At 37.5% G+C, this 26,734-nt stretch overlaps 1 protein-coding gene across 2 annotated transcripts; it reads right to left on the reverse strand.

The window, feature by feature from the left end:
• Positions 1-1,067: 1,067 nt before the first annotated feature.
• Positions 1,068-23,091, reverse strand: TRAM (translocating chain-associated membrane protein 1). Of its 2 annotated transcripts, none has more exons than XM_070089888.1 (9): positions 22,914-23,090; positions 19,339-19,512; positions 16,342-16,457; positions 10,402-10,543; positions 5,605-5,684; positions 5,191-5,300; positions 4,837-4,981; positions 2,825-2,982; positions 1,068-2,614 (listed from the first exon to the last, which is right to left on the reverse strand). In XM_070089888.1, exons 1-9 carry the CDS (start codon positions 23,040-23,042, stop codon positions 2,544-2,546), a joined length of 1,125 nt encoding a protein of 374 aa, XP_069945989.1. In that variant the 5' UTR covers positions 23,043-23,090; the 3' UTR covers positions 1,068-2,543. The 2 variants fall into 2 exon arrangements, with proteins under 2 accessions (XP_069945989.1, XP_069945990.1); XM_070089889.1 differs by having other exon boundaries at positions 2,527-2,629; positions 22,914-23,091.
• Positions 23,092-26,734: the final 3,643 nt, after the last annotated feature.

The raw sequence follows: 26,734 nt of genomic DNA on the forward strand, positions 1-26,734 counted from the left end.
CAGGGAATTGGAGCACATGTCCAATTCCTTCAATCAAGAGCCCCTCACCAGCATTATGGTACTTCCCTTGAGAAGCAGAACAGCAGAAAGCACTTGACAAAACAAGGGCAATTTTTGTATGCTGAAGATTATAGAAATTAACTTTCCACCACCAAATTATAAAATTCCATCATGGAAAAATAAACACATAAGCAGTATAATGTGATCCTTTATTGACAACGTTTCACTCACACAGTGGGCTTTATCAAGTCATAAACAGATCTGTTTTTGACTTGATAAAGCCCACTGTGTGGGCAAAACATTGTCAATAAAGTTTCACATTATACTGTTTGTGTGTTTATTTTTCCATTGTGTCGGTATTTTATACCATTTACTTCCAAGATTCCATCTTACAAAGATCTTGCAAGGTATTTAAGTCTACAGTGTATAGATTATATTATTATAATCAAAAAGAAGTGCTAAGCCACAAGGGCTATACAGCTACAGTGTATAGAACTATTTGAAAGAAAAAATACATTGGCATTATGCATGGATGAATCATTCTAATAGAGGCCAGGCATGCCCTCCACAACAGGAATGAAACACACAGGAGAGGACTTTCCACCAGGTATGTAGTCCCTCCAGTTATCTGTGGCCAGCAACATTTCTCCAGCCCTCATAGGCAGCTATGTGAAATCTCTTATGGGTGGGATGATTGTTACTATATTTAAGGGGGTGCTAAACCCAAAGGGTGTCACAGCACCTGGGGGAATGGGAGGTATTGAGGTTCAAGGAAGTCAGATCAAATTCCTTGGATCAAGAGCCCCACTTGCATCACAAAACCTACCTTGAGGTTTTGCGATTCAAAAACAGAAGAGCACTGTACTAGCAGGCACACCAACCCATGCTAGGCGGGCCTTCTCAAACCCAACCTATCTCATGCACATTTATCCAAACTTTCTTTTAAACCTACTGAAGCTGTTAACTTTGATGACTACTTGGCAGTTTGTCCTCAGCCATTGTAGTCCATTTCTTACCAATGCTGCTTGTGGAAAAATATATGTAAAACTGTGCTAAGAAAAAGACAATTTATTAATCAACCATTTAATGGACAAGCCTTCATAATAATTCTCCTGTGGAGTTTACATTTACTAACACCCAGACTGTGAAAAAACAATTCTGACCCTAAAAAATGTTACTTATCACTTGTATGTTGATACACAATTCCTTTTATATGGGAAATGTTAGAATTAAAATGCCTGAAATCTAGACATTTCCAAACACACATTAAAATATTCATTATCTAATATTAGAAACTGGGGATGAAAAACAATTTGGTTGTACAGAACAGCAAGCCTCATACTTGAATTTCAAGATGAAAGCAAATTGAAAATCAAGCTACATACACAAGGTGAGCTGCAACACCAATATCTAGTACTAAAGTCTTAAACAAAAATTACCAGTTGAACTCCATTACACTACTACACAGGTACACTTTGTAATTTAAATCTTGGGAAAAATGATGAAAAGCATAAAACCTGAGTACCTACAAAACTGGAACAAAATGAACACAGCATTGTGCTTGCAGCTCATCATCTCAAACAAAAAATTCACAAACAAATGGTCACTAAATGCTACTGATCAATTTACAAAGGCTATTTTAGCATTTCTAAAAACTATTAGTTATTTTCTATCAGTAGCTCTCATTTAAAAATAAAAAAGTTCATATACAATAAGTATCCCCAATGTCAAAGGAATACTGTACTTAGTAATAAACATCCACCCAATCAAAAACATGAAATAGGCAGTTGCTTGCAATGATTTTGTGCACACTAAACTTACCATAGGTTATTTGTATATACCTGTATATATAAAGTTTCTTCACCTATTCATTACAAACTATTAATTAAACATATGGAATGCTCAACTAGTCAAACTGTTCATTTAAACTTCTATATCACTGCACCTAAACTTGGGAGATTCAAAGTAGAAGCCAAATGACTAGTTATGGTCACCTCAGTAAGAACTGCTATATGTAGTTTGCATTCTGGTACTGAAGCAAGATCTAGCATTAACAGGAATAACGGCTTACAGAGTGGAGGGATTTTTTTTTTTTTCACAACCTTCCTTGGTGTTGCTAATAACCTTTATATAGCTATTAAAAATATGTAAATTCCCATATCTACAAAATAATAATGTCTAATAAATATCCATAATCTAACAATTGAAATACTCTCAGCATAAATGTATCATCAAAAATGATCATCCTTGAAAAGCCTCGCAATAAACTACTCCTATTAAAACCTTATGGTGTCAATATATTCAAGGAACATAGCACAGTATTTAATTTATAACCTCTAAGAATTTCATTACAACTATTATACAGATCCGAGCTTGACAAATATTACACAAAATTAAAAATGTACATTCCTTCATTATTGCAAGAGCCTTATAATAACAGGCTACACTGGATACAAGATCCCCATATCTCATTACTTGTACACTGCATCTCTTAACATTCAGTTGTGGCAATTATTTCACTACTGGTCATTCTTGTAGAATTCTCACTTGCGTCTGCGTGTCTGCTGGTCCACTTCTGGCAACTCGCTCACATCCTCCTCCGAGCTACGTTTTGCTGAAACACCATGTCCTGCTTACATTAGCAACATTTGTCTAGCAGGGAGTCAATATTTCAAAAGGATAATAATAAATATACAGTCCATTCTTAATACTTCTTAAGTTCAATATTAATATGATTTACAGAAGGTAAAATGAAATATATACATACAGTAGTAATATCAAGCACAAGCAACAGGCAATGAAAAAGATCATCTTCTCAACTTACAGTCATCTTTCCTGCCTTTCTTGGACTTGCGTTCGGAAGCCTTCTTGCGTGCTGCAAGTGCCTCTGCTTGGCGTTCCCTCATTCGCCTTAGATGAAAGTTGATGAAATTCCACATCATCCAAGCCTGAATAAAGCACACTGCCACCAGAGCATTTAACCTGCAAGAAAGATCACATTCAACCAAAAAATCTTTTTATACTTTTTTTTTTTTTTTAACACACCGGCCGTATCCCACCGAGGCAGGGTGGCCCAAAAGGAAAAACGAAAGTTTCTCCTTTTACATTTAGTAATATATACAGGAGAAGGGGTTACTAGTCCCTTGCTCCTGGCATTTTAGTCGCCTCTTACAACACGCATGGCTTACAGAAGAAGAATTCTGTTCCACTTCCCCATGGAGGCAAGAGGAAATAAACAAAAACAAGAACTAGTAAGAAAATAGAAGAAAACCCAGCGGGGTGTGTATATATATGCTTGTATATGTATGTGTAGTGTGACCTAAGTGTAAGTAGAAGTAGCAAGACGTACCTGAAACCTTGCGTGTTTGCGAGACAGAAAAATGGACACCAGCAATCCTACCATCATGTAAAACAATTACAGGCTTTCGTTTTACACTCACTTGGCAGGACGGTAGTACCTCCCTGGGCGGTTGCTCTCTACCAACCTACTACCTAGGTTTTATACTTATGCTAGATGAAAATTCAAATAGATGCTTTATACTATTTCATATACAGAAAGGGATGTTACTGAATAGAGAATCATTTTAACTGTAATGCCTGTGTACATCTGGAAAGACAGCTAAGGGATGAGTAATAACAAATGTGTTGCCTAATTTGATTCACCATGCCTGGGTAAGAGACTGAAGATGTAAAAAGCAAAGAAGAGGCTTTAGGCAGTAATGACATCATGTGAGTACAATGCATGGTTCCAATATTAGAGGTTACTGATGTTTAGGCATTTAGAGAGGATGGAGAGATGTCGACAAAGATGCATAAATCTGGGGTGGAAACAGGGGCAATGCCAAAGGGGAAGAAGGGGTTTGGGATACTGAAGCCCCCAATAAAAATAGCAAGAAGCTTCAAAACGAAACTCTTGCACTATCCCTTTCCAACAAGACAGCCATCCCTAAGCACTTCCCCCAGTACAGTAATTCTGACACTGCCCATCAAATACTAGAGGGATAGCACCAGGAGGCAGCATTGAGTATTAGGGGCTTGAGTGTCTAGCAGGCTTGTGAGCCTATAAATCTGAGTTAATGGAGACTAGTGATTTTAATGGCATAAAGTGCTGTTCGAGTGTGTGCAGAGTAACATTTATCAAGGGACTCAGGGAATCCAGTTAGATGGACTCTAGTCCTGAAGGTGGAAAGGTCAGTGCCTACACTATAGAGGGATGGGGATATTGCAGTCAGAAGGTAATTTGGTGATGTGAACACTTCCAATAAGACAGTGAATAAATGATGACAATTTTATTTTTTTTTTTTGGTCACCCTGCCTTGGGAGATGGCTGTTTAAACTGGGGCAATAAATAATGCCAAAGGGACAATGCACAATGTCTCTGTCATTCACATGTAAATATATGTATACAAATACAGTAAACCCTCATGACCACCCACTGATTTTGTTCAAGTGAACAAATAAATACAACCAAAATTCATAGCAAGTGAAAATTTATGGCATATAAATGCCATAAATCTTTTCCAAAAAAAAAAAAAAAAAAAAATAATAATAATAATAATAATAATGCAAAATGCAGGTAATAACCTCTAAATTTTCTTAACTGGCTCACTGAGTCATGAGCAGTACCCCACTCATGAAGAGCCAAATTTGGGGGTCTAGAAAATAACCCCACTGTCTCCTCATGTTCTTCACTTTTCACAACAATATTTTTTACAATGCACCAATATTTCAGTAATGTACCCCATGTGTCATGAGGGGGTTTACTTCAATTTATAACGTGCAGGTTTTAAACAAATAACAATACGCACCGATGTGAGCATTCAAAGAAATAATTACCTAATAAATGGTGTGTTGAAATTCCCTGTCTGTGTGTCTAGTGACTGATCATCATTTGTTGCTAAGCCATAATGGAAGGTTAATATTGCTACAATGATGCTGGCCAGACGACAGCCAACAAATAGCACATTCCATACACGGAAACCTGTAATGGATAAAATTAAATTGCACAAGCCTACATGGAAAAAATAAAAATAGTACAGTACTTTTTAAAATATAAAACGATGAAACTTCTTGACAATACTTAGTATATTCCTTACACTGAGTCAGGAATTCAAATTTACACAAGTTTATTAAGAAACATGATCAGCAAACCTTATATATACAGAGAAAAAAATAATTGAGATAAAATACCTGTATTTGCAGCTGCATTCTTTTCAGCAAAGTAGAGGAGTCTACAAACATGGAGGAGTCCTTCTTCTACAAACCTCAAGGTCAACAATACAAGTGCCACCCGGTTGAAGCTGAAATAAGTGTACTTAGCTCTTATAATAAAGCTATTGTACAGAGATTTTTTTTTTATATGCAATTGAAAAAAGGTCATTTGAAACTGAAAAAGTACTTACAAAGACCTTTACATGTGCTATTTAGTTTTGGACATACAGTATTTTTTCCAAATACATTTACAAAAAATCTCAATACATACATACAGAAGCTTTATGAGAGAGTTTATTGCATGTTATGACTAATTCTTGTAACAAGAAAAAACAGTTTCATAACTATATTCATTGTATACACCTTTCACATACATAAGATTAGTTCACTTACTTCAATACATAGGCTGCTATACAAAACACCAAATACAGTGAGGCATGCTGAATTTTAGCTGGCATTTCTTCGCGCTTAGTCTGCAGACAAAAATGAATATTAAATGCTATCAAAAGCACAAATAAACTAAAAATTTTAAGTACTGAAGAGTATTTTCTTAATATAAACCTTGCTTACACTAAACTGTATGAGCAGAGGCCAGTGATCATTAAACTTTTCCAAGGATTTGATTCATCTCATGCATATCACTTTGCTGTAAACAGTAACTAAAATGCAGTATCCTGGGCGCATGAAGTGAAATTATTGTACTTTAGAACCTGCAAAGCTTAAAGATTAGTTAGGTGAAAGGAATGAAACTAGCCCTTTTGATCATATTTTCTGGCTCACAAAAGTAAGTGAACAAACAAAAATGACCTCGTACATTATTGGTCACACCGAAACAGAGGTTTTCAACAAGGAATCCTGATTTTTTTTTTTGTGCAACTATGGGATATGCAGCCCAGAATTCCTAGGTATCTTTTGAAACTGCATCACCCTACATTATTTATGCAAAACTGCAAAAGGAAAGCCACAGACACACCCTCAATCAAAAACATCATTGCTAGATGCGTATTTAATCTTTCCCATAGGTAACATGTATCAATATGACAAAGCTACTAAGCCATACCAACATACAGAAACTCGTGAGGTACAATAATACCAAACGAGAAAGTCATGATATACAAAATTCATTGTCAGAGAAAGTGTCAGAAACCTGTCATGCAAACAAACATATTTCCAAAAAAGAATTTAAATGATGCTTATACAGTGGAACCTCGAGTTTCGGCCGTTTTGAGTTTCGGTCACTTTTTTCGCTTAAATTTTGTCTCGAGTTTCAAACAGTACCTCGAGTTTCAGCCGCCGTAACAGGCCTGTCCGCCTGCCCGTGCATCATTTTGGCTTTGTTTCTCCTTGAGTGAACATTACCCTATGCATTCATCCAAACATTTCACAATAAATAATCCACTGTTTTTTGGGCTTGTTGATTACCTGGAGAGAGTTCCGAGGGTCAACTCCCCCGCAGCCCGGTCTGTGACCAGGCCTCATGGTGGATCAGGACCTGATCAACCAGGCTGTTACTGCTGGCTGCATGCAATCCAATGTACGAGCCACAGCCCGGCTGGTCAGGTACCGACTTTAGGTGCTTGTCCAGTGCCTGCTTGAAGACAGCCAGGGGTCTATGTACTGGTAATCCCCCTTATGTATGCTGGGAGGCAACCGAACAGTCTTGGGCCCCTGATACTTATTGTGTTGCCTTGTAACGTGCTAGTGACACCCCTGCTTTTCATTGGGGGGATGTTGCATCGTCTGCTGAGTCTTTTGCTTTCGTAGTGAGTGATTTTCGTGTGCAAGTTTGGTACTAGTCCCTCTAGGATTTTCCACGAGTACATAATCATGTATCTCTCCCACCTGCATTCCAAGGAGTACAGGTTCAAGAACTTCAAACGCTCCCATTAATTGAGGCATTTTATCTCCGTTATGCGTGCTGTGAAGGTTCTCTGTACGTTTTCTAGGTCAGCAATTTCACCTGCCTTGAAAGGTGCTGTTAGTGTGCAGCAATATTCCAGCCTAGATAGAACAAGCAATCTGAACCATACCCCCGGCCGGGATTGAACCCGCGGTCATAGTCTCAAAACTCCAGCCCGTCGCGTTAGCCACTGGACCAGCTAGCCACAATAAGATTCATCCAACTAGGTATATTTCTACACCATAGGAAGGTTAGCACAGGCACCACTGTGACCACAAATGCAAGTTTTTACAGACGAATCTCCAGCTAGCGTGGCCGTGACAAACTCTAGCTCAAATCCCTTCACTGCCGTCAACATGACTCAAGAAATCGTAATGACACGATTGCAATCGTGTCATTACCCTTGAGGCCCACTCGCATCTGGAAATTTCGCTCATGTATGGAAGCAAAAAATCGACCGAGTGGCTGCTCATATCTGGAAAAACTACTACGTGCATGTGCTCGTTAGTGGAGGTTCCACTGTATTAATAATTGTTTTGTGTTTGTAAAACTATAGTTATTCTTTAAAAAATATATATATATTTTTTCTTTTTTTTAGCATTTTTGGGTGTCTGGAACAGATTAATTGGATTTGCATCATTTCTTATGGGAAATATTGCTTTGACTTTCGAACACTGAGTTTCGGCCGAGCTTTTGGAATGGATTACAGCCAAAACTCGAGGTTTCATTGTATTGTACACCGTGGATTCTGAAACCATATTAAAGAGGGTGATAAATTGAAGAGTGTAATAATGTTGGTAGAATTACCGACAATATGTAAAGTAAAAGGACACAAGTGCAACTAATGTGACTTTTTATTGTGGCAGTGTTTCGCTCTCCAGGAGCTTGTCAAGCTTGACAAAGCTCCTGGAGAGCGAAACGTTGCCACAATAAAAATGTCACATTAGTCGCACTTGTCCTTTTACTTTACAAACTGAAGTGTGTTTAGGGACTGCCCTCATCACAACTTGCAACACTATTGCTCAAAATGATGGAACTTTTCAGTTAGCCAAAACCTCTGGCAATAGTGATTAAGCACAGCACATTGGACAATCATCACATTCAATCTCTCCCAACATTGTATCTCACTGCAACACCATATTCATCCCACTGATGTACAGTATTATTCTCCAGGTATCTGACTTTAAAAAGCATGTTATGTAAGTGAAATGTTGTCTATGGTTATTTTTCCTGAAACTGCACTTTCTCTTACTTGCCATCTACTCCATATATCTACAGCTCTTATTAGCTCACTCCCTCATCTGCCCTGTCACACACATTTCCAAACCCATTAAAACATTACCTTATTAAATCATTGTTTATTTGTTTGCATCAAAAACATTTGATTCATACATCCTTTCATTTCTTAATCCACTGTCTTTCCATCAAAATCATTTCAATCCAATCACATAATTCTGCCATATACTTTACATGATAAAACAGTAATTTGTTTCTTATGTGTGTCCTATAAAAAAAAAAAAAAAAAAAAAATTAATTTGCCTTGGGCACCCTTATTCCTTTCATATAATTCTATCCCCATCCACTTTCAACATTTCAGCTGCACCCACCCATGCTGGTTCCACCCCCCGCTCCTTTTTAACTTTCTTACTACTTCTCTCACTTCCAGGTTTACACTCATTTTAATATCTCTATTCCTTAGTTGTCATGAAATTTTTAGCTCTACAGTAAACACATACGTATTAAAATTTTTACTCTCTCTCTCTCTAATACTGTCTTCCTTGTTTAAAATAGTACCATTTAACCCTTTCAGGGTGGGTCCTGCTGTACTACAGCTTTGAAGTGCGGGTTGGTCCCATAGTACGCCATGAGTTCAGCTCACTCGGCTAAGCTGCGAGCGGTAAATTTGGGTCTAGATATGAAAGAATGACTATGGGGAAAGTGTGCACCATATAAAAAAAAATCCTGCAGCAAGCAGTGCATAATGGGGGAAAAAAATGCGGCTGTATTTCTGGTTTAAAAAAACGACTTTGCAGTGAATTTTCATGTGGTTTTTATGGTTGTATTCTTGGCTTCTTGGTCTCATTTGACAGAATGGAAGATACATTACAGAAATAGACATGATTCTGATTGGTTTCAGGACTGAAAGTAGCTTGTAATTGAGTTCAAAATAGCATACTGTTTGATTTTTGGCTGATATTCCAGAGTACGCAAATTATGTTACTCGTCCAATGCGCGTCCAACTGGTTGGTTTAATACATGTCCACAAATGCAGTGACATTATTTATGTAATTATTACAATAATGAAGTAGTCTGCATAACAGTAGATCTTCTATTTTTTGAGTGAATAAAAATTCAAAATGGAAAGAAAGCATAGTAGAGGCCTGGGGATGTAACTAATGAACAGAGGAAATGTATTTTAGTGCCAGGAATGTCTACAATGTTTATTCTGGACCCTATTCTTAAATTGGCAATTTTTTAATTTTGTGTGAAATTGGCCAAATTACCAATTTCTGATCACATTGAGTAGTTGAAATAGGTAAATGAGTGGTTTTTTGTATTCAATCAATAGAACAGATGGAGTACTAATGAAATAGCTACAAGTCTGGTTCACTGGAACAATGGAATTGGCAAAATTAGGGCTCAAAGTGGGCAAAATTGCCGATGCATACATAGTGCTGAGACAACTAAATTTGTGAGAGCGTAATTCCGAAAGTTTTCTACCAAATTTCATACTTTTGTTTTCATTACCTTTGGAAAAATTTCCTATCATTTCCTAAGAATTTTTTTTTAAATTCTTCGATCCTGAGAGCAAGTTTGATATCAGGGATCTTGACCCTGAAAGAGTTAATTCCTAAATAAATTGGCTTCCAATCTTTTCTACCTCTCTCTCCTTGTTAAATATTCATGTATATTGCTAAATACTGGACAGAAATTATCTTCGTCCTAATCACCTGTTTAGAAAATACTGCGAGTTACATTGTAGCATAGTTTTTCTCAGCACATAAGCTACACACACAAGGCCTTCCACTGCCTGCTTTTTTTTAAAAAAAAAAAGCTTACTAAATTATTCAACAATTTGTTGACAATGGACCTTTTTGTTATTTACCTTTTCACTAATGAGTAACCTTTCCTTCTGTATATTCCACATTTTACATTACATTTATTTTACATTATAAAAACCTAGGGTAAACTCACTCTCCTTGACTACCATTTTCATAATTCTATGAATTTTGCTCTTCCCTCATGCAACTGCTAATACAGTATTATGGAAATACTTTATAAAGAAATACCTTTTGGAAGTAAAGCTCTGGGTAACAGTGAAGCCAATAGGACATCTGGATAATGAAGAAGAATTTCAGCATGAAGGACATCTGAGCATGACCATCAGGATAGTCTGCCCACAGTGAGGTAATGTCAATCAGTAGATTATCCCTAAAAAATATAAATTAAACTATTATACATATAATAAAATGTACAACAACAATATTGTAATAAACATACTTGTGAGCAAACAATACACCCATTACAACTGTAGAACCAGATAGAATATATGATACTGATAACTTGAGGAAAAGGAATAGTGTTCAGACACTTGAAGACATTTCATTAAGAAATGATTCAGTCCTGAGACCTTGCTGACTCCCATGATACAAAAGCACATGAACAAAGGTCAGGTATAAACAGTCGTGGATGAAAACAAGAGAACATGTGAAGGCTAGTGTGGTGTAAAAAAAAATTACTACCACTCTTGGCACGTGTGTAGCAGTAGAAATACAATTATGTGAAGTCTTCCTTGTTAGTGGACTTTTTGTATACAATACAGTGGAACCCCGAATATCAGCCGTAATCCATTCCAGAAGGTCAGCCTAAATTCAAAGCAATATTTCCCATAAGAATTAATGTAAATACAATTAATCCATTCCAGACACCCAAAAATAATAAGTTTTCTGTATGTAAAACTATAGTTTTACATACAGAAAACAATGACAAATACATATAAATGCACATTTAAATCATTATTACATACCTGTATTGAAGACTTGTTGGCATATAGAAGACATGGAGGAGGGGAGAGGGAGGAGAGGTTATTGGTTGGAAGGGGAATCCCCCTCTATAAGGACTTCAGGTATCACGTCCCTCTCTGGGGTTACTTCCCTTCTTAGTCTTTTAATGGCACTAAGACCAGCTTAAGAGTCACTGGACCCATGTGTTGCGCACATGCACATGCGTGCGTGCACACACACACACGCACGTGCACACATGCGCACACGCACACACGTGCACACACACATGCGCACACACGTGTGCACACACACACACACACACACACACACACAAACGGAAAAAAAAAAAAAAAAAAAAAAAACTGTCCAGAGGTCCATTTCTGGTGCCTCTAAGATTTGCCTGAAGTGGGCCAAGGTTTTGTCACTGAGTATGTTGCAGATATGGCTCGTTTCAACTTTGTCAGGGTGATATTTCTCAGCAAAAGCTTGCACCTTACTCCACATTGCACTAATCTCCTTAATCTCTGAAGAAAGCACCTCCTTCCCTCTCTCTTCCTCCTCCTCTGAAGCAAGTTCTTCAGCTGCAATCTGTTGCTGTTCCAGTTGAATGTGTTGCAGCTCTTCAGTGGTTAGCTCTTCCCTGTGGTCCTCCAGCAACTCTTCCACAACAGGCATAGGGTTGTCAGGGTCAGCCTCAAACCCTTCAAAATACTTCTCTTGGACACATTCTGGCCACAATTTTCTCCAAGAAGAGTTCGAAGTCCTGGAAGTCACTCCCTGCCAAGCCTTACTTATAAGGTTTATGCAGTTGTAAATAGTGAAGTGTTTCCTCCAGAAATCTCTTAAGGTCAATTCAGTGTACGAGGTCACTTCAAAGCACCTTTGAAACACTGCTTTTGTGTAGAGTTTTTTGAAGTTAGAAATGACCTGCTGGTCCATGGGCTGGATGAGAAGAGTGGTGTTAGGAGGCAAGAACTTCACTGTTATAAAACTGAAATCCCTAGACAATTGATCTACCAAGTTTGGAGGATGAGCAGGAGCATTGTCTATTACCAGGAGTCACTCGAGTAGCAATTTATTTTCCTGGAGGTATTTTTTCACACTCGGGTCAAACACTTCATGGACCTAGTCAATGAAAATTTGCCTTGTGACCCATGCTTTATTGTTAGCCCTCCACATCACACACAATCTACTCTTGACAACACTATTTTTCTTGAACACACTGGGATTTTCAGAGTGATACACCAGTAAAAGCTTAACTTTGAAATCTCCACTAGCATTAGCACAGAACAAAAGTGCTAGCCTATCCTTCATAGGCTTGTGTCCTGGCAATGCCTCTTCCTCCTGCGTGATGTAGGTCCTCGTTGCCATTTTCTTCCAAAAGAGGCCTGTTTCATCACAACTGAACACTTGTTATGGGTGAAATTCTTCAGTCTCTACGTACCCCTTGAATTCCTGCACAAATTTTTCAGCTGCACATATGTCTGAACTTGCAGCCTCACCATGCCTTACAACACTGTATGCCACTACGCTTCTTAAATCTGTCAAATCAGCCTCTGCTGGCCTTAAATTCACTAACATCAGCACTAATTCCAGGCATTTTCTTTACGAGATCTGCACGCAATTGCCTTGCCTTTTCACAAATGATCATCTCTGAAACATTATCTCCCACTAACTGTTTTTCGCCGATCCACAACAACTTCTCCACATCTTCCATTGTTTGTGATCTCTTTTTCGTTAACATGTTTACCCCTTTCACCACATCAGCTTCCTTGATTTGTTCTCTCTTTGCCAGGATAGAAGTGATTGTTGATTTGGATTTCCCATACATCCTGGCAAGTTCTAGCACTCGAACACCACTCGAGTATTTTTCAATAACTTCTTTCTTAAATTCTTGTTTTTTTTCTGAACTTTCTTTGGGCCCACAGTGGCCTATTTCACAGTCACACCTAATAAACAAGTACAAAAAGCAATGGATTTTAAGGAAATGTTTGGATGAATGCGCAGAGTATATGCTCATTCACCGAGAGACACAGGGAGACTGACTCGCCTGCGCAGCGGCATCCCAGCGGGAGGCGGGCTGAAGCGTATAAAACAACCAATTTACAAGGCACCGGCTGAAATACGGAGCAAAATTTTGGCCCAAAAACTGGCCTAAATATGAATTGGCCGATAAATGCAGTGGCAGATATTTGGGGTTCCACTGCATTGTAATTTGTTGGTACTACAGAAGGGCTCTGTGTATTCAGCACCACCTTTTCAGTGTTCCATGTTTTTGTTGGCTTTCATCTTAGCCATTGTTCATCATGTTCGGTGCTTTTACTGCTTTTCCACACAACAGTTGCACAAAGAAAGGGTAACTGGTGCCATATCTTAAGGCAAGTATTGTACAGGAGGACCCTGCATTACAGCACTTCTCTTTACAGTATTTTGCAAATATAGTGGTTTTCAATTACTGTATCCATTCTTCATATTCAGACTTACTAGTATATAATAAATATATTAACCACTCACCATAAGCTAAGGACAGAAATATTCTAAGGTAAGTAATGCGTTCTCCATGGGGAAGTTGAACAGAATTCTTCCTCCGTAAGCATGCTTGTCGTAAGAGGCGACTTAAATGCCGAGAGCAAGGGGCTAGTAACCCCTTCTCCTGTATATATTACTAAATTTAAAAGCTAGTAACCCCTTCTCCTGTATATATTACTAAATTTAAAAGGAAAATCTTTCGTTTTTCCTTTTGGGCCACCCTACCTCAGTGGGATACGGCTGGTACTTTGAAAGAAGAAAGTAGTAATGCGTGTACTGTACATGCATTTATTTAGGCCTGGCTCTATTGCTCACTTAATAAGATAGTGTAAAATGTTATCAGGCATCTGTATGCATCTGAAAGTGAAAAAAAAAAGAAAGGTTACAGCAGCAGCCTGGAACCTAACCTGCTGTGTCTTTACTTTTTTTTTTTTCCATGCCTAGCTGTACTCAACATTTAATATATGATAGGGTAAACACATTATTAGATGTTTTAGACATTCAATAATGAAAAAAAAAATTTTTCCCCATCCTCAGGTGATTTTCCCTTATCATACAGAGGTCGGGATCCTAAGTCAAACAAACAGGATCCTCCTGTAACACTACACATTTCTAAACAATATTAATAGTTTCACAATTTAGCAGGGATGGTTGGATTAAGTAAGACCTACCTAGCAACCTATGTTTAAAAAGAAGCTAATGTACTGTTTGAATACATTAAGTACCGTAGAATAACGAAAGGATTTTTTTCTTTCTACCTGTAGATTCTTATTCAGAAATAAGGATTTTTAAAATAATTCTAAACTAAAATTGCACCAATTTCTAGGGTTTCAGAAAATCCTGTGTACCCCTCCCCTGTCTGTTCAGAATTATATATGATTCACTGTACAGTATGTATATACAGTATAATTATATCCAATGCCATGGCATAACTTGTTTTACAAAAAGCATTAAACCTGTGGGTAACTCAGAATGGCCATGCATATTATAAAGTAATGAAAAATGGATTCCCCACATTACTCAAATTTTCACCATGGATCAACAAAGAAAAAACACTGCTATCAAAAAGTTCCTGTACTCTAATTTGTGTGTGCTTCCTGAGGGAAATATGGCAGTGGCATAGATCACGCAGCACAGTACACTTCTTTGCAAGGCAGCGTGACAAGATTCATTGTAGTCAGCCATTCCACTGAGGTTAGATGGGAATTTTTTGTAGTGTTGTCAGTGCACTGTCACAATTATGTACCCGAAATTTTTTTTTTTTAAAGAACACCTTTGTGTGAAAATCTGTCTCAAGCTCTAAAACGGCTAGCAAAACTCATAAAATACTGCAGAAAACAGTGTTTTGAATAATTTTCTCAATTCAAAGGAGGATAAACATCAGTTAAGGATGAACATTCCGGTAGTTTATCAATGTCAAAAACAAACGGCGACACAGAAAAACATGGACAAAGATTGCTTTCAAAGAACTCAGGACACTTCAAGTCCTGTGGGAATTTGTTATGGGTCATGTCAAAGAATTCCCACTTAAAATTTGAAAGAGACAAGTAACTGCAAAATTTGTGCCTCTCTTGCCGACTCAAGACGAGAAACGATCACGTGGATGTTTATCAGGACCTCAAAAATCAAGATGAGGAAAACCCAGATATTCTAAGGTCATTACTGGTTATGAAACTTGGATTTACACCTACAACCCAGAGATCAAGCAACAGTCTTCAAACTGGAAAAGCCCCTACCCACCCAGACCAAAATAAAGACATGCCGAGTCAAGAGCAATGTCACATACCCTTTTTTTTCCTGTGACAAAGTGGGAATCATTCTTCTGGAATTTGTTCCAGCAGGGCAAACAGTTCACCAAAATTTTTATATTGAGGATCTGAGACATTCGAAGAGGAAAATTCTGGCATTATAGGCATCCAACAATTGGGCCCTACAACATGACAATGCCCTAATCATGTGGCACTGTGTCCAGCACTTTCAGGTTAAAAAAAACAAGTCATCTCCCACTCTTCCTACTCTCCAAATCTGGCTACCCTGTGACTTTCTAAAATATAAAAATGGTGATCCAGTGGTAGTGTTTTAACGATGTGGAGGAGATTCAAGCAGAACCGCAGGCCGCACAAGACACTATTATGAAAGAGAGTTCCAGAATGTTTTGGAAAGTGGCAGAGGCAGTGGGATCAATGTATAGGCTCCTAAGGAGAATACTTTGGGAGAGAACTTCAACCAGGTGATTACATAAGCCTATATTTATTTTTTTGCAGCAGCAGCAGTCCAGGAACTTTTTTAAAGCACCTCGAACATGAAACTGGTTTTTGCCAGTATGCTCTACTATAAAAACAATCAATTAGTCATTGCCTTATTAATCTTAAGTTTGCTCGAAATGTTCTACATATTAGGGGGCTTTCTGCATGCACACCTAAATGTCATCCACCTCTGTACAAACATTATATCATGCTGATATAATCTAATCTAATTTAAATACTGCAATCATTGAAGGTAAAGTAAAAGGACACAAGTGCAACTAATGTGACATTTTATTGTGGCAATGTTTCCCTCTCCAGGAGCTTTGTCAAGCCGATACCACTTGTGTTGTTTTACTTTACATATTGTCAGTAATTCTACCAACATTATTACAATCACTGAAGGTGTCATATTCTCTAACTATATTATTTAAGATATAGGTACTGTACATACTTAACTAAAATGTTAATGCCCCAAGCAGCAGATACAGCAGTAAAAATTAGAAGTTGCCCAGATTCATTAAACTTGCTGTGTTTAGTCTTGCTCAAGTGCAGCTTACGGTTCACTTTCTGAAATTTGCAAAGAGAAGTAAAGTATTACAACACATTCAATATTAAAAGCACTAGGTAATAAATTTAAAGCAACAGAGGCATGTATTATTACATACTCAAACTAAATTAACCTATCTTATTACATAAGAATACAAATTATATATCTGACTAAATACACTATATTCTTTCTTCTGAAAATACATATTATCCTCGATATAAATACAATTACAATTATATTACAGCTATATAATACTGAAAAGATGGAGACTAATGCAACACATGCATATCTATTTGAAACTTTTTGTCCACCAGGTATTTTATCAATTTAATACACGTACGTGAAAAGGAAATTTACATAGAAATCAAGAGGCAATGGTTAATAGTAAAAGTAGTGGTTTATGTAAGCATGGGAAGAACTTGCTAATGGAGATGAAATCTATTTGATAACTATCTTGGCATTTCAAAAACAGTCAGAGCTGGTAATATGGCTGTAACAGTAATAGACTATTCTAAACATATGTTTTTTCTTCCTTTATAATTCTGGTGCCATTCCAATTCATTCTCTCTCCATGTTGGCTATTATGTATATATAATGCACGTCTCCTTCTTGCATAGATGTTCACTAACTCTGGTGTCCAAACCATCTACAAGTCCCCAAAATGGTGTTCAAGCCAGTTAACCATCTTAATTAAACTCCCAAAAAATGTCTAGTGAATAATTAAGCTCTTCATGCATGATGGTATCTCCTCTGGTTCTATATATATTTTTTTTTTTTGTCAGCATTCAGAAGAACCTTTAATTCCTCTGAGTACTGGCATTTCAATGTCCTCCATTCCAGTTAGGCAAGTTCAGAGGCACTCGAGGAACTTCATACTAAGAATCTTGCACATTTCTTCTCTAATTCACTTATTCTGTTGTCATATTTCATTAGTTTTTGTCTTTGGCATTTGCCATTTACAAATTTTAATAAGAAAAAGTTGGTTCTGTCATTTAACATATTTCTTTCATCCTATTTTCTTCTTGCATTTGTATATTAACCCTTAAACTGTTCAAACATAGATCTACGTTCACGTGTGTAACGGTCTGACCTTTATTTTCTCCATTTGAAAGCATGTAAAAAAACGTAGATCTATGTTTGGAGCGCTACGCACGTGAATGTAGATTTACGTTTGGACAGTTTAAGGGTTAATTTTTCGCTTGTTTAAACTTCTGGCAAGTCTGTTTGGCACACTTCCCATACAGGTCCCAAATGTAACTTTTTTATGGCTCTTTGGTGGTTGGTTAAATTTTTTCCCTTGTATGAAATAAATTTGTTATATTTTCATTTGGTGCATAACTCCAAACATATGTAATTCAATTATATCTGTCCCTTGTAAGGAACAGATATAATCTGGTTTGCATTTCCATATGATAAATATTTACATGTTCACACACAAACATACGTACATACATATATACAGTGGACCCCCGGTATTCGATATTAATCCGTTCCTGAGAGCTCATCGAATACCGATAATGTCGAAAACCGAATCAATTTTCCTTATAAGAAATAATGGAAATCAAATTAATCCGTGCAAGACATCCAAAAGTATGAAAAAAAAAATTTTTTACTACACGAAATATTAAGTTTAACGCAATAGAATAATTACAATAACAATAAAATAATTGACTTACCTTTAATGAAGATCTGGTGATGATTGATGGGATGGGAGGAGGGGAGAGGTGTTAGTGTTTCGAAGGGGAATCCCCTTCCATTAGGACTTGAGGTAGCAAGTCCTTTACCGGGGTTACTTCCCTTCTTTTAATGCCACTAGGACCAGCTTGAGAGTCACTGGACTTCTGTCGCACAACATAACTGGCAGCCTCACCATGCCTAATCACACTATGTATGCCACTACGATTCTTAAATCTTTCAAACCAACCTTTGCTGGCCTTAAATTCACTCACATCACCACTAGTTGTAGGAAATTTCTTTACCAAATCGTCATGCAACTGCCTAGCCTTTTCACAAATGATCGCTTGAGAGATGCTATCTCCTGCTATCTGTTTTTCATTTATCCACACCAGTAACAATCTCTAAACATTTTCTAACACTTGCGGTCGCTGTTTCGTAATCACAGTTGCACCTTTTGCAAGAACTGCTTCCTTGATTGCAGTTTTCCTGGCCACTTTAGTAGAGATGGTTGATTGGGGGTTATTATACAACCTGACCAGCTCCGACACACGCACTCCACTTTCGTACTTTGCAATTATCTCTTTCTTCATTTCATAAGTCATTAGCGACTTTTTTCTCAAAGGGTTGGCACTAGAAGCTTTCTTGGGGCCCATGGTGACTTATTTTGCAGAAACAAGCACCAAACACAGTGATAATATGGATAATATGGAATGTACCGAATGTATCCTTAGATGCACGCACACTGGCTGGCTTGTAAACACTAGCACACACGGAGCAGTTCAGGCCACACGTGGACAGGTCTCGTATGAATCGTATCGAATACCGGGTTTTCAATCGAATACCGAGGAAAATTTTTTGCGTTAAAATGCATCGAAAACCGGATTTATCGAATACCGATGCCATCGAATACCGGGGGTCCACTGTATACACACACACACAAGCATACATACATATACACAAACATATATGTACAGTACACATATATACATACATGCATATATATACACATATACATGCATACATATATACATGCATATATACACATATACATGCATACACAGCTCAAAATTTGTTCAAAACCACACTGCACATTCCAATTTTATTTACTGTAAATAAATTTTTTTACAATTTAGTTGTTTGAGTATACAGTAAAACAAACTCACTGCAGAAGACATGAGGATTCATCACAAGAAAAACTTAATTAAATGGCTCTATTCTACTTACATCAAGGACATATTCCTGAATGATTGCATGCATTACTATGGATATTAGGCAGTAGAAAAACACTGCTGCTGTATCCCTACTGCCATATGTGTACGTCATAGGAGCCTCGGAAGTTTCCATATTTGAAGCATTGTGCTGCACTGCAATGAACACTGAGGCTAGAGGTGCTGTAGCCTGTGGGTTATGGAAGAGGAAGAAAACGGTAATTATGTATTCCAATTTAAAAACAAATAATATTAGTCAATTTTTTTGAACACATGCCATCTCCTGTTTATTAATTACTCAGTACAACTTCTCACTTACCAACATACTCATTTACCAGTATACATACTTAAATAATGTATATTAGAGGCGATTTCCTCTATTCTGTTTATTACAATACAGCCTCTTCTCAATGACGGAGTTCTGTTCCCGAGACCACGTTGTTTAATGAATTCATTGCTAAGTGAGGAGCAACTATAATGGTAGTGAGTGTGTCAACCATGTTGACACAAACATTCTTTAAGTACCCTGGAAAACAACTTAAAGAAACCCACATTTTATCAAGCAGAATAAAGTTTTATTTAAAAGCTCAATTAAAATTTAAATTGGTTATGATACAGAAATACATGTACTTTACCATGAAGACTATTTCTTTGAATACCATTAAATTGTCTGCTATGCTGTAATAAATCTCTCTCATCAAATGTCATCCATATATACACCAGAAAAAAATCTGGTACAGTAAGATCATTTTTGTTTGGACTTTTAACCCGGAGGGTTAGCCACCCAGGATAACCAAAGAAAGTCAGTGCATCATTGAGGAGTTTTCTTATTCCCACTGGGGTCCTTTTAACCCCTTGACTGTCGCAATCCCCAGTCCTGAGGTGTCTCCTGGTGTAAAAAAAAAAAAAAAAAAATCTTTTGAAATGATGCAGAATCTTTTTCCCGATTGTAATGACACCAAAAAAAATGAAATTTGATGGAAAACTGACGGAATTACGTTTCCGTGAAGTTAGCGACCTTGGCGATATTTACAAATCGGCAATTTCGCCCACTTTGAGCCCTATTTTCGGCTAATTCCATTGTTCCAGTCGACCAAACTCAGCTATTTCTTTAGAACTCTGTTTTTTCTATCGACTGAATACAAGAAACTGCCCATTTACCGATTTCAACTACCCAATAACATGGTCAGAAATTTGCAATTTAGCCAATTTCACGAAAATTAAAAAATATGACAATTTCAAAATAGGGTCCAGAATGAACAATGCAGACATTCCTGGCTCTAAAATAACATTTTCTTTGTTCATCAGTCACGTCTCCAGGCCCTTCTGATATTACACTTGCTTTCTATTTTGAATTTTTATTCAAACAAAAAATAGAAGATTTACTGTTATGCAGATTACTGCAATACTGTAATAATCGTATAAATAACATCAACCCATTCATGACTGCATATCAGAATGGCTAGTTGGACATTTATTGGACAATGACATCATTTGTTTACTTTTGAACATCGGCAAAAATCAAACATTTCCCCTACTCTGAGCTCAATTTCAGTTTTTTTTTTTTTTACAGTAAAATCAATCAAAATCACCTCTATTTCTATAATAAGTTTTCCATTCTATCAAATGAGACCAAGAAAACGAGAATACAACCATAAATACTATACGAAAATAGACCACAAAATCGGCAATTAAAAAAAAAAAGGTCGGAGTTTTTTTCTCATTATGCACTGCGTGCTCCAGGATTTTTTTTTATATGGTGCACACTGACCACACAGACCCATTCTCTCACATGTGGGCCTACCAGCTTTCTCCTGCTTGATTTGAAGCCGCTAGAATTTGAGTATATATACGTCAAACACGGTACCTTGTAAGACGTATATATATGACCGAAACAGTCAAAGGGTTAATTTCATCCTCCAGGAGGCGACCCACACCAATTAACTAACACCCTGGTACCTATATACTGCTACATGAACAGAGACAGCAAATGTAAGGAAACCACATCCAACATTTCCACCTGTGCCAGGGACTGAACCAGACACTCAGTGTGTGAGGAGAGTACATTGCCAATCAAACCACAGGTCCCATGTTTATGAAAACCATTGTATGTTGAAGATTACAGGCTCTGGTGGCTAAAGCTCTCACTTCACACGGTGAGGGCCTGGGTTTGATTCCCAGCCAGGGTAGAAACATTGGGTGTTTCTTTATACCTGTTGTCTATGTTCCCCATCAGTATAATGGGTGGGTACCTGGGTGTTAGTTGACTGGTGTGGGTTGCATCCTGGGACACTGACCTAATTTGCCCAAAATGCTCAGCATCACAAGGGGCTTTCTACATAGTAGTATGTCATTGATGTCAGCTAGGCCTGTATACCATGTACATGTGCTTGTGATAAATAAAGATATTATTATTACCTAATGCATAATAAAATTCCAGGATTTTTATTTAGTTATAACAGCATCTGTTGAAATTACAGAAATCAGCGAGTTATCCAAGCAGTAGGCTTGATGACTTGGTAAAATATAAAGAAGAGTTATCAATCAATGTATTATTATTATAATCAAGGGGGAGGTGCTAAACCCATAGGATTATACAGTGCCTGTGGGGGGTTGTGGAGGGTATTCAGGCTTAATTCAGGAACTGGAGCACAGATCCAATTCCCTAGATCAAGAGCCCCTCACCAGCATCAAGGAACCTTCATCGAGGGGATCAATCAATGTAAAAGCACTAACCATTCTCAAACGTCTATTCCCTCACAAGTGCACAATAGAAGTTAGGTTACATTTACAAGTGTTTGCTAACATAATAAAAGTCTGCTTTATTAAAGTTAAATTCACAGTTTTTATTATACTACAGCTGTTTTCAATTCCTACAATACTTGTATATTTGTAACATATTTTAAATACGTATTTAAGCTGGCATAAACAAACGGTATAAGTTACCTGTATTTTCATCAGGGTCTCCTATTTTATTCTTTTTAATTTGGCACAAATTTATGCCCCCCCTATGGTCAACTAACAAGAATACACAGCTAACATACAGCATTAAAATTTAGACATAACCAGATGACTTAAGATAGTTTTTTGCTATACACTGAGTAATAATAGAGAATCAAAAATAGAAAAGTAATTTTCATTCCCATCTGCAGCTTCATTAATTAGATACTCCTATGCTTAAGTCAAATTTATTCATGTCATTTGCCTGGACATGATCAGGTAACACATTGTTTTCATTCTTTTATAGCTTTACAGGATCCATGTGATGCCTGGCTGCGTACAGTGGGTCCTGCAGTCACTGATTCGAGTTCCCAACCTTTGCAAAAATTTAAGGAGACAACGCAGGAAAAATTTCAGCAGCAGCAATGGTTGGTGACAACGGTTTTACTATTTGTCACTTTCAGCCTTTCTAACGCCAGCACTTCATACTGGCATACAGATTTCCTTGCGCCCCTGACTGCTATAGTTATAAAACACTGGCTAAAACTGACATGTACACATATAACAACCACCAGGATCATATAAATTTTGCAAAGATGGTGTTTGAGAGAGTACCACCCACAACCTTATAAGACCGCTCCACCACCTCACCTGGAACATTAACCCCAGCACAAACACCATGGCCACACATGATACAATGTCCGCATGATTCTGGATAACGAACTCATGGCTGAAAATAGGAGGGTTCTTGTTAGACTTGCGAACTCCCTTGAGCGCCATGGTGCAGCGTGCTCCCTCGCTCTCCACTACCTCACTGTCAACTTGTTTTCTGCGGCTACACGAGACCACATTTTTACTTGGGAATAATTTACTCTCTTTCCCAGTAAATAATACATCGGCAACATTTTCATCTCTGTTTACCATGAAACAGAATTAAATTTTATGTTTTAAAATATAATTGACTCAAACTGAAAAATGTTAAATAAATTGGCTTTATATAAATATAAAGAGAAAGTATTCCCGAGTAAAAGCAGCATCCAATATCGTCCGGAAGTACGTGGCGACCAGGTTTCCAAAATAATATTATATCAAATGTAAGACAAAGTTATTAATATTAACTTTATTAACATTTTATTTATATACTTTTTATAATTTATAATTTTATTTAAAATTTCAAATTAAATCTATATGTTTTATACCAAGATTCTGAATCTCCAATGATAGGAAAGTCTCAATTTTTAACTTTTAGCGCTAAATTCAATATAGATATCACATCGCATTAGCTTGGTTTGTTAGATTCAAAGACTCTTGATTGCACGAGAGTCATTTAGGCTACACACCATCTGTACACCACCAGTAAAGAATATTTTAATCTCCAAAATAGAAATTAAAGTAAACTTTGTATATAAATAGCTTTCATCCACTTTTAAGTGTGTATAGCCTAAGAATTTTCTCACAAAACATTATATTTTGAATATATATTGCCAATCGGCTATTAAATGCTATATATTTGTTACACTTTAATAATAATAATAATTTAATATCTTTATTTCTACAAGTACATATACAAGGTATACAGGTCTAGCTGACATCAATGACATACTACTGTATAGAAAGCCGCTTGTTATGCAAAGCATTTCGGGCCTGGTCACAGACCGGGCCGCGGGGGCGTTGACCCCCGGAACTCTCTCCAGGTAAACTCCAGGCAAATTATGTCAATTTTGTCCCAGGATGCGACCCACACCAGTCGACTAACACCCTGGTACCCATTTTACTGATAGTGATCATAGACAATCAGTGTAAAGAAACACACCCAATGTTTCTACCTGTGAAAATTATGTGAGCAAATCATCTGCAGGAGGCTTACAGGGCATTACCTGAACTATTACCTGCAAGTAATCTGGGTGAAGTAAGTTGGGCTTAGTCACAGTAGGTCACTGAACTGCGACTCCTTCAACTGCCCACTTCGCCACTCTCACAAAAAGCTAGGCCTGACATTAAATCAATAATTATAATATTAAAACAAGCTACTCTGGTAATTAAAGTTATGTGGACTGTATATTATTTTGGTTTACTTGCTGGGTACACAAAATATTCATATTAACACATACCATTTAATTACTGTAGATGGATCACGTCACAACACCTGCCTAACACCTAGACCCTACACTGGCCAGCTAGTAAGTAGTGATCTAAATGCAAGGATTAATGGTGCACTTCCCTGTGAGTGATGTTGCATCTTTATTTTTCACCATCCACATGTAATTCTTGAGGTCCCGCAAATTTCCTGTCCCAATTCTTCAGCAGGGGACATTAACACAGGTTCCTAATTACAAATTCATGTCAAAACACCCCAAATTGGCCTCAGAAGATGCTGGATTATTAGCAGAATTCGGTCCATGAAGATGCTGGATTAGCAGAATTTAGTCCAGTGTTCACACATTAAATTGAATATGGTGTGTCTCCCCAGCATCTCTCAGCAGCTCTTCTACCTCCCCCTCACTCAAAATTTCTCAAAAGGGTCAAATCAGCATCACATTTTATTACACAATTATTGTATTATTCAAATTTACCCATGCTGAATTTAGGAAAATCCAAAATTTTCCACACTACTCTCACCAAGAATCAAACCAGGACTCTCGTCGTGTGAAGCAAGAGCTTTAGCCACCAGGCCACTATATCAGCAATTTCATATACATTGTAATGTGCAGCTACTCATTTTTTTATATTAAAAAGTTTAGTATAATGCATTAAATGGCTACCCTGATCTATATGACATTTCACAAAGTTTAGTATAATGCATTAAATGGCTACCCTGATCTATATGACATTTCACAAAGTTAGAGCATGAGCTATGTTTATCTAATTAACACATCCATCATAAAGGATGGTTTTCCTATCATACCTGGCATGATCCTCAAGTCAGCTCCTTATCAGCCGGGCTGTGATGCATACTCTGGAGTCAAGGGCCCGTTAGTAATCTCCCTTATGCATGAAGGGAGGGTGTTGAAAAGATGTGTTATATACCTAGCCACAATGGTAGGAGACTTTTTTTTGAATCTGTATCGAGGTATTATTAATAGCTCAATTAGTATGGCTTATTTCTGTTGGAGTCCAGTAGGTCCTCTTTCCTGGAATGCAACTCACAACAGTTGACTAACACCCAGTTGCCTATATTCTTCTAAATGAATATTAATTTCATGCCCATACGTCTCACCTCGTAGCTGTGAAAGGTTGCCAGCTTGGGAAAGGTGATAAAAGCAAATTCATCATCTCAATTGTCTTTTGTCATATGGTTTCAACAACTGTCAGATCCACTGCATTTGCAAGACAAAACACAGAGCAAAAAAGATAAGCAGCAGTATATCTATATCTAAGAGGTAAGCAGGGCTTATTACTGCTGCAGCTTCAGTGGATCAGTTTCAAGACCTCTGTGTACATTGCATCCCCTCTCCTTTCTGAAATTCATGTTTCACCCCAACCATGGCTGGGTTGGCAATGCTCTCACTCTACTCACTAAGTGACTGTGGTTCAATCCCCAGCACGGGTGGAAATGTCATACATGTTTCCTTACACCTGTCCTTGTTCACCTAGCAGTAAGTAGGTACCTGGATGTTAGTCAACTGTTGTGGGTTGCATCCTGGAGAACAAGCTTGAAGGATCCCAATGGAAATAAGACTGACAGTCCTGGATGATGCACTGACTCTCTCTTGGGTTATCCTGGGCAGCTAATCCCCAGATTAAAAATCTGAACAAATCTTATCTTACTTTGAAGGGGTCAGAGTATCTATAGCCAAATAACTCCTCATATAACAGGCTAAAGACATTGCAATATATGCCAGGCTTGTAATCAAAGAGACCCTTCTGCAGAAAAGAGACTGCTTAGAAATGCACCGAATGCCATTTCTAATGCTGTATTCCAGAAATCTGGCAGTTCCAAAATTTCGGTAATGTTGATCAACTTGGTGCTACCCTGGAAAGACAGTACAGTCATGTGATCTAATTAGCATATGAGTGACCAGATGCCTCCTGCATCTGACTTCTCTTTCCCTTTACATACTTAAAATCTCTTGTGCCCTGTATTATTTTGACAAAGCTACCAGGAGCAAAATATTGAAGAATAAACATTCTATTGTTACATAGATGTCTTATTTATCAAACGTGTAGCAACCACAGGACCGAAAGGTTGCACTTCCTTTAATGCCTACTCGGCTCTAGTCATTCGAGACTAGCTGATTAATTCAGCTGGGTCAAAAAACTGAACCCCATCTTGCATGTGTCCTCCCACCAATGAAGCTCATTGCCCATTTCTTATGCCCATTTCCTCTATGTATTTGCGCTTTGATATCTCTTAAGTTACCTATACTTTACATTCACTCTGCCTCTTATGTTCCCCCCCCCCCCTTTCCTTGGGAATCACCAATGATCCAAGTTTCATCCTCCCAGCTTTCATTCCCAAAGGCTCACTTGCC

Source organism: Cherax quadricarinatus, chromosome 30 (genome assembly GCF_038502225.1).
Source record: "Cherax quadricarinatus isolate ZL_2023a chromosome 30, ASM3850222v1, whole genome shotgun sequence".
NCBI lineage: Eukaryota > Metazoa > Arthropoda > Malacostraca > Decapoda > Parastacidae > Cherax > Cherax quadricarinatus.